At 47.1% G+C, this 9,182-nt stretch overlaps 1 protein-coding gene across 5 annotated transcripts; it reads left to right on the plus strand.

Annotated features, from left to right (window-relative positions):
- The first annotated feature begins 548 nt into the window (after window positions 1-548).
- Window positions 549-8,487, plus strand: NABP1 (nucleic acid binding protein 1). 5 transcript variants are annotated; one of them, XM_023759722.1, is made up of 6 exons: window positions 549-746; window positions 1,349-1,487; window positions 3,761-3,832; window positions 5,609-5,684; window positions 6,108-6,174; window positions 7,139-8,487. In XM_023759722.1, the coding sequence occupies exons 3-6, from the start codon at window positions 3,771-3,773 to the stop codon at window positions 7,306-7,308; spliced, it is 375 nt and encodes a 124-aa protein (XP_023615490.1). In that variant the 5' UTR covers window positions 549-746; window positions 1,349-1,487; window positions 3,761-3,770; the 3' UTR covers window positions 7,309-8,487. The 5 variants fall into 5 exon arrangements, with proteins under 5 accessions (XP_023615490.1, XP_014316505.1, XP_006082422.1 ...); XM_014461019.2 differs by having other exon boundaries at window positions 551-623; XM_006082360.3 differs by lacking the exon at window positions 549-746 and adding an exon at window positions 777-1,059.
- The last annotated feature ends 695 nt before the right edge of the window (window positions 8,488-9,182 follow it).

Consider the following 9,182-nt stretch of genomic DNA (forward strand, 5'->3'; position numbering starts at 1 on the left):
CGGCTAGAAGCTGCTCTTAAAGGACAGCGTACTGCCTGGCTGCGGGACTGAGGGCCAAAGTGGAAGACGGAGCTCAGAGGGTAAAAGAGCAGAAGAGCCTGAAGATTGACAGGGAGGAGGCCCTGGAGATTGACTGATTGACAGGAGGAGGCCCTGGAGATTGACTGACAGGGAGGAGGCCCTGGAGATTGACTGATTGACAGGAGGAGGCCCTGGAGATTGATTGATTGACAGGGAGGAAGGCCCTGGAGATTGATTGATTGACAGGGAGGAGGTCCTGGAGATTGATTGACAGGGAGGAGGCCCTGGAGATTGATTGACAGGGAGCGCTGGGCGCAGGCAGAAGGAAGACCAGGCAATGCCAGGCGGACGCGGCGCCGGCGGCGGAAGCGGCGGAAGCAGCGCTGAGAGCCAATTGGCAGGCGGAGGGGGCGGGGCCCCCGTGCCGGGCGGGCGGGGCGCTGGGCGTGTCAATGGGTTGTGACGTCACAAGGGGCGGGGCGCGCGGGGGTGTCTCGGCGGCGCGCGGCGCACTGAGCAGTCGCTGTGTGGGACGCGGGGCAGCAGCAGCGCGGTCTCTGCTCCCGGTTCGCGGTGACAGCCGGTCCTCTCCCGGCGCCCGTGTATGTGAGCGGGACTCGGGGCAGAGGCGTCCCCGCGCTCTTTTTTCTGCCTTTTCTCCCCGAGGAGGGAGCCCGCACTCGGCTGCCTGCCGCCCCTTCGGGAGCGGGCTGGTGTGCGGAGTGGTTCGTCTTTTTCTTTTTCTTTTTTTTTTTGCGGTTTTTTTTTTTTAGGGCTCATTACCATCGGGCTGGTCTCCTGGGTCCCCGACGAGTCGCTTTCTGCCCCTCCTCGTGCCGCCCCCGCCCCAGGTCGCCCCTGGCCCTGCCCCTGCCCCGGGCGGGGGTGGGAAGCTGGTCCCGCTCCCCCGACCCGCGCCGCCGCAGCCGCCCCGCACCCGCCTCAGTATGAACGGGGTCAGCGACCCGCCTCTTTTTATAAGAGATATTAAGGCCGGACTGAAAAACTTAAATGTCGTCTTTATTGTCCTGGAGATCGGTAAGTGAGGCCGCAGCTCCTGCGCGGCGCCGCGGCGGGGCCGGAGGGACGGGCGCCGCGCCGCCGCGGGCGGAGGGCTCCCCTCCCCCTTCCCCTCCTCCCACCTCCTGCCCTCCCCTCCCCCGCCCACGTGGTACCGCCTCCCCTCCCCCCGGGGCTGGGATCTGGAGGCCAAGCCAGGTGCCGCCTCCCCACCTTCAGGCGCGGGGCGCTCGCGGAGGGGGCGCGGGGAGCCCTTGGAGAGCCTCGTGGTCTGATCACCGCCCCCTCTGGCTTTTCAATCCCTTAGGACGCGTGACCAAGACCAAAGACGGCCACGAAGTGAGGTCCTGCAAGGTGGCCGACAAGACGGGCAGCATCACCATCTCCGTGTGGGACGAGATCGGAGGCCTCATCCAGCCGGGGGACATCATTCGGTTGACGCGGGGGTAGGTGTGCGGGAGGGGGGCGGGGTGCGGGCTTTCCGGGGTGCAGCCTGTGGACCCCCATCGGCGGACGCCCGGGCAGGTCCCAGAGCTCCCGTCTGTGCTGCGGGCCCTTGGATGCTCATCCTGGAGGGCGGGCGGCCCGGCCCTCCATCGGGTCAGGTCCCCCCAGGACTCTGCCCTCCGACCTCAGGGCGCAGGTTGGATCGATTCTCAGTGCTGCTGTGGGCTCACGGAGTCGAAAACAGACGGAGAAGATTGGCAGGGCCCATAGTTTACCTTTCTCATACATTATTTATTTAATCTAGTTGTCAGTCTTCCTTCCTCCCTTTTTAATGACTTACGAAATCCTGCCAGCATTTTTGTGCCTCGGAAAGTGGACAGTATCTGGAAGGCACGTTCTGGGACACGATTGCTTGTGGCCTGCGCTGTGCGATCAGTGCGGTTCCCAACCCGGAATGATGCGCAGGGAATGCACGGCCGAGAGACCTCTGGGTCTTCGTCCAGGAAAGTCAGAAGATTGGCTTTGAAAAGGACTGTAGCGCAATCTTTTTGTGTGTTTGAGAGTTAGACTGCCTTTAACATTTTGCCAAATCTTTACAGGAAGATAAAAGGCCAGAAAAGGGTCTTTAAAAAAAAAAGACTTTGGAAGCCCGGTCAATAGAGTTGTAACGTGTTGGCCATAACTATAGGAAAAGTGGGTGGGAGTTGGTGCCGGAAGGACCTCAGAGAGAGTTGGATGGTATGAAGGGGAGCCTTGGTAATCTCTCCCAGGCCTCAGCCGCAGGAAGTGAGGCAGTCTCACCAGAGGAGGAAGTGGGAGTCAGGATTTAGACATTTGATTCTCACCCTGACTCATGGTGACTTTGTCTGTTAAACATCCACATCCTTAACCTACAGGGGAGCATGCCTGCTTGGGAGGGCGTGGTCAGGGTTCCCATAATTAAAGTTGTTTTGGCTGCCAGCGCATCTTAGCTAGTGATTTACAGCATTTTATACACTGTAAATAGCACCTCCTTCCAAGTATTTCATACTTTTCAAAACTAAAGACAGGGTTACTACTGTTTCCTAAGTTCAGTGTGGCCTTGAAGTTAGTGTCCGTCCTCAGTGTGTTCTATAAAATGGGGATCATTGTACCTTCCTTCCTAACACAATGCAGCCGGGGAGGCCCTTACATTCTGGTTGAATCTAAGAAAAGTGGCCTTTGAAGAAAGGTATCTATTTAAATAGAGGTAATTTGAATATTGATATGTTTATTGATATGTTTATCAGGAAACCCTGCAGATGTCCCTCTCATTCCTGAAACAAGTGAAGTGTGTTCATTGCAGTAACTTCAGATTTTTCTCAAAATCTGCATTCATTTTTTACTTAGTAAGGAGAAATAGGGCACTGCCTTCTAAGTCACTTCTTATCTAACATCACATGGGTGAATGGTACCCGTAATAAGTGACCCGTTCCTATAAATGAAGATAAATGTATGTGGAACTAGCAAGTTTTTATCACCTGTGTTAAAAGATGAACTATCACTATACGTAAACAATATTTAATCACAACTACTCATTTGAAGTCATGAAGTTACTGGTGTAGTTGTACAAAGAAGCTCTGGAAACCAGACCTTAGGCTGGTTTTTATAATATTGATTAATTTACAGTTTTTTTCTCAGATATATGTGTAGGGTTATTTTATTTAATGATTTTGCCTGCATTCAAAATTGTTAAGAGTAATTGCTTACCCAAGTTGGTACTAAAAATTGCAAATTTGAAAAGGTAGATGTGTGAAAGATTTGTGATCTTAGTTTTTTTAGCCCCTGGATTAAATTTTACCAACTTTTTTTGTAGCCTGGGAACCCTATGTGGTTTGTGGAGGTAAAGGAAAAGCAATTAGATCAGTTTCTGAGCAGACCAAGTAAATGAGTATGAGAGAAAACACTAGGGTGTTGATTTCCTATTTGTCCTGTGATTAAAAATAATTTCTGCTTGGATCTCTGCAATTATAAGTTCTTTTGTTAACTGACCCAAGATGTGATCTTTGGAGTGTAACCGTGCTTGCTTTGCAAAAAGACCTGTTTCCCAGAGTTATAGTTTAGATGATTATGTGAGAATCTGGCAGTAGAATTTTCTTTGTATTTTTCCTTAGTAAGTAACAAGTTAAAGGTAGGCTCATGGATTGTATTGGATTTGCTACGGTAGACATAACCACACCCAATACAAAAAGTGTAGTATAAAGACTTCCTCGATGACGTATTTCTGCAGAACTGATGTTGCTTTTCTCTCCAGGTATGCATCCATGTGGAAAGGGTGCCTGACGCTTTATACCGGAAGGGGCGGAGAACTCCAGAAAATCGGGGAGTAAGTACCTTTTGTGTAATTGAAAAAAATTACAGATTTCTACTGACATGACTGGTAGGTATAAACAGCAACCTTTTCCTTGGCTTGTTCACGATTGGCCTCCCGCACGTCTCCAGCAGCCTGCCTGCGGGAATAACTTGCCGTGGATGGAGCAGTGGGACAGCTGTCCATGTACGGTTTGGGGAATGAGCTTTCTCCAGTGTCATTAGTAGTAGCTTCTGTCGTCCAGTGAATTGCCAGATAAGAAACTAGGTGTAAGTTGTGGCCCTGAGTGGAAGTGTCCTTTTTCTCTGTGTGTGGGTGAATGTGTCCTCCTGGTACAAGGACCGGTAGCAACGCCCACTGAAGCGCTGTGTTTATCCACAGGCTAGGCACCTACCGCACAGGCACTGCGGGCTTCCAGGCGCTACTTGCTGCTTGGTAATCTCCACCCTGACTTGGAGGAGCCATCCTCTCTAGGGGTGTAAAGGTAATGCAGCCCCCATGCTCGTCAGACATGTAGGGGGTACTCCTAAGCTTGGGTGCAGGCACTACATCCAGTCATGAGTCCATTCTGCTAGGTTAATGCGTGGACATCTGCTTCATGCCCATTAAATTAGAGGATATTTGAAGAGAAGCAACAGTGGCACCCAGCAAACAGATATAAATAAAGAAAGGAAAGTTCTCTTCCTTACTGCAGGGTTAAGATGCTTTGCGTGGGAAAATAATCTTGCCAGCTTTTTTCTTTTTTATAAATATATTTTTACTGATTTCAGAGACAAAGGGAGAAGGGGAGAGAGAGAGAGAAACATCAAAGATGAGAGAGAATCATTGACTGGCTGCCTCCTGCACGCCGCCTGTTGGGGATGAGCCCCCAACCCAGGCCTGTGTCGACTCCTGGTTCAGGGGTCGACGCTCAACCACTGTGCCATACCAGCCAGGCTCTTGACAGCTTTTAAAGATCAGAAACTGGCAACACTCTTTGGAGGAAAATTAGGATTCATTTACGGTTTGTGTTTGCATTTAGAGTATTATTGGAGCCACGAAAGGGTTTCACATCAACATGACTGCAAGATTAGGGTCCTGTCCTGACCTTTATGTATAGAGAAGTGTCTATCATAATGGAGGTCAGTTGAGGGAAGAACCACTGGAGGACACTCGGTTCTTAGTGACTTAACTTTGTTAGGGTCAGCCTAGCATTTACAAAAACCAGTTCTCAGTTTTTATTTGTGGGGTGAGGGGCTTGTGTATAATGTTAATATAGCCCACAGTCACCTTATAGGAGGCACTGGGATGAACTGTCATTGTGGGAGCCAGTTGTCTGTCCTGATGCCCCAGAACCCACTCCTAACCTTGAATGGTTATCTTTGCAGATTCACAGTGCGTGGTCCACAGGGGCCTGGATGACAGTGTGGATGGGTCGGGGCTAACCCATCACCGGTGCCGGAGGACCCACTCTGGAACCCCGAGTCCCCTGGTTCCGAGGCCTTGGCCTGTGGGAGGACAGGACAGATGTGTTTCTGTGTCCTTGCTCTTTGACATGGTTGGTTTTTGTCGTCCAGAAGATGACTTAAAATGCAGAGTAGAACGTTCCACACTGTAGGCAATCACATAGTTGATGTTTTGATGGAACTTAAGCATTTAGGACGTTTCTGTTAGAATAGAGTTAGTTAGCATGTTGCTTTTTAGTTAGTTCGTTTGACACCTAAATTCTTCATTCCTGTCACTTACGCATATTAGATAAAGAAAGGTGGATTATTTCAGAAGTCATGTAACTTTTCCTGTATTTTCTTCCAGGTTTTGTATGGTTTATTCAGAAGTGCCAAATTTCAGTGAACCCAATCCAGATTATCGAGGACAACCGAACAAAGGGGTAATTAAAGTCTGCTCTTATGACAAGGCTCATTCTGACTGTCTGCCATCATTCCATGGCGAGATTGCCATACCCAGGGTCTAATGAAGACAACCTAAGAAGTCATTTAAAGTCCTTTTTAAAGTCATTTTTGTTCTGTTTGCTTTGTGAGAATGAATGTGGCTGTAGTGTCCTGTATTCAAGTGTCTGCCATTTAGCACTTTGGGGCGTGGGGAGGAATATCTGGAAGTACAATAAAATGAAAGGTTTGGGAAACACTCATGAATGTTTTGACATTGAATGGACTTGGATAAATATATTAAAAATTTGTTTAAGAAAACCTTAAAAACTAAAAAAGGGAATGGACACAACATGTTATAATAATTGTACAGGTGTGTTTTTGATTTTTAGTCTTCATTTGGTTAAATTGAAATTTTCTTTCAGGCACATAGCGAGCAGAAGAATAATTCCATGAATGGTAATATGGGTACAGGTACATTTGGATCAGTGGGTAAGATTTTTTTTTTTTTTCATAATTGTCATCAGGTGTGAGAATTCTAGAATATATATTTTAGGAAAGCTAGAGAGGAAAAATTTGTCATTAGGCATAAATTAGTTCTAAAAGGGAACTGCTGGTAACCAGGGAATTCCCGAATAGCTGATTTTCTAGAAAGCAGACACCCTTTAAACTAATTTATTGAGCTCATTCTGTATCGAAATATCTGGGCCAGTTCCTGGGAATAGTGGTGAACGTTGGCTAATAATATAGAAGTCCACATTTCGGAGACGTGTCACTTCGGTAGCCTGGTGACTGACAGGGGCAGAATTACTGGTTATTTTTATGCACTGAAAGCCTTTTATCTTCCGACTAATAACTCACCTTCCTTTTTCACATGCCGATCGCTGCCCCTTTAAAAGATTAGCCTTTATCCTTCAAATACCCTTAAACCATGTGGAAGGTTTTTTGGAAGTTTGGTCCTTAAATAACGGAGAAGAAGTCTTTTGTGACCAGAGTTCATTTCGGGTGGCTGTTACTCATTTGAGCTGCTCGCTGATCCCCGCACTGTGGGAAACTTCTTTAAAAAGTTAGAATCACGTTCTCTTGAGTTGTTATTCGCCATATTTGAGCCCGGTGCCAGGACTCACAGGCCACTGCCCTCTCTCGGTCTTCCCTTGTGGTGGCGTAGGCAGTGCGTTACCTATACTCGTCCTACTTGACCCGTTTCTCATTCTGTCGCCCAAGTTGCTCTTTTTTTCCTCTCCCTGTTAATACAGCATCAAATCAGTGTTATTCCCAGTAGTCACATGTTTGAACAAACCTAGAACTTAATGGGATTTTCCCCAGGAGTTGAAAGGCATTTGTTTTCCCCAATATGACTCGTAAGCATTAATAAGACCATGTGTGCGACTGCAAATAGGTGCGCCTCTCTAGATCAGTGTCTGAAAAGGTGATGGATTTTTGTATTCTTTTTTAGGAAACGGGATTCAGCCCGGCCCAGAACCACGGGGATGCCAGTTTTCCTTTGCTGGTAGAAGCAGTGGCCGGGGGCCTGGGACTCCGCAGCCAGCTGGAGCAGCTGGCAGCCAGACAGGCACGGCCACTCTAAGTAATGGCAGGGACCCTCGGAGAGCCTTGAAAAGATGACCGATGCCAAACACCCACATGTAGTTTGTGAACTACGTGCCCTACTTGAACACTCACTGCACTTTTATTTATGGTTAACTGTGAACACGTCTTTGTCGGTTTCCTTTTATGTTGTTGGTTTGTTCACAAGAGTTGTTTGCTTTTATAGCAAGACGGTTAAGCTGCTCGAGTCTCCTGTGGAAGAACGGGAACAGGTGGAAAAGTAGGGGTGTTGATTTCTAGAGCCAAAATGTCTTTGGGTAGCCTCCGCAGCCTGCCCCCGTCCACGGGGGAGCTACTGAAGACATCAGCATTACAGCCTCTGTGAGTCTATCTTCTGCGGACAGTTTGTAATATTTAAAATAAGGCTTAGTGGGAGCTGTTCTCTGTCTTACAGTCAGATATTGCCAACTAAAGCGATAACCACCACCAAAAAAAAAAGCCACCAAAAACTTAATCAGTGCTAACAGTGATTTGTGAGTGTCTGTGACTTCGGGAATGACTGGCTTCTTCACCGAGTGACTGCTGTTAGGGTTTTCCAAGGACTGAATCATCCCGAACTCCTGTTTTATTACCAAAAAACCATATTCTTGGTCAGAATTATAGACCAGAAGCCGAGCTGTAGTATAACAAGTGATTTTTAGAAGAAAGCTGCTTTCACTTTATTTTAGTTACTCTTTGTTATCATCGTTGTGCATTACACTGAAGGAACATTTAAAGCTGAGGCCTTGATTATTTTTTTGAAACGATCACGTCAAATATTAAAGTATAATTTGAAGGCCGTATAAGCCTAATAAACATGGATCTGATCATAAAAATTATGGGAAGTAAACATAGGGAAGGCAATTCAAGTTGAACCCATGGAAAAAACAGCAATCTATGTTAGAGGGCCCTAGGTTCTGCAGAAACTCAGCCAGCCTAGGTGCTGTCTTTATTTGAAGGGTGTGGTGTGTGTAGTGTGTGTTGTGTATCGTCAAAGTTCCTGAACACAGATTACAAAGCCTTATCGGCAGAAGCTAAGACATGGCTCTCTCAGAAGAGAAGACAGCTTTATTCAGAAATGTTAAGAGTTTGCTTCTGTGTTGTAATCGCTCCCCAGGTCCCCTCTCTCTTGCAGGGTGGATAACTGGTCAACCTTCCTTTGTGAGAATCCTACCCTTGATTATGTCTTGAATAAAAGTGTGCATTCATGGTAACAGACCTACTTCCTCTGCTCTTCCAGTGACCTGCAGCGAGAGCCCGTGCCTGTGCCGGCCGTGGTAATGGGGCCTTCACCCTGGGGCTGCCTGGCTCTGCTTGGCTGCTGTGTCTCTGTCCCTACCTCACATCACAAGGAATTTAAGGCGACTTTGTTTTAAAAAAATTCCATAGTTTGTGTGACTATAAAATCTGTGCCAGATTATGTATTTGCTCTAATTGAGTGTATGTAACAAATATTTCAGAAACATTGAAGCATGTATTAGGCAACTGTGAGGAGAGTTTGGGGTAGACGAAATCATGAACCGTCTCGAGGCGTTTACCTGTATGGTGTGTAGCACGTGGGTACCGGGTTTATGTATGTACAGGGTGGGGCAAAAGCAGGGGTACCGTTGTGAGTAGGTGAAACCATTTATTCTTGTGTTGTTATGTTACTTTCCATATGAACAGCTGTAAACCTACCTTTGCCCCACCCTGTACTATAGAAAGAAGTTTTTCCTTTATGTGTGATGATTCTAGTTAATTTGGTTTTATGACTAATATTTTCTTAAGATGTTCACACAATTACAGAGATTATGTACAAATGAGTGTACAAGTTTTTTCTCTCTTTTAAATCAAGTAGTGGGAGGAGCAATAACACTTGTTTGTGGGGGAATATCGTGTTACAGGTGATTTTGAAAAGTAAGAAAGACCTCAGC

Source organism: Myotis lucifugus, unplaced genomic scaffold, assembly GCF_000147115.1.
Source record: "Myotis lucifugus unplaced genomic scaffold, Myoluc2.0 scaffold_3, whole genome shotgun sequence".
Lineage (NCBI taxonomy): Eukaryota > Metazoa > Chordata > Mammalia > Chiroptera > Vespertilionidae > Myotis > Myotis lucifugus.

Excerpts from the sequence above, each read along its gene's own strand:
- NABP1 (XM_006082360.3), top strand. The coding sequence starts at position 969 with ATGAACGGGGTCAGCGACCCGCCTCTTTTTATAAGAGATATTAAGGCC. Across the intron at positions 1,488-3,760 it reads ATCATTCGGTTGACGCGGGG|GTATGCATCCATGTGGAAAG; the intron begins GTAGGTGTGCGG and ends TTTTCTCTCCAG. Across the intron at positions 5,685-6,107 it reads GAGGACAACCGAACAAAGGG|GCACATAGCGAGCAGAAGAA; the intron begins GTAATTAAAGTC and ends ATTTTCTTTCAG.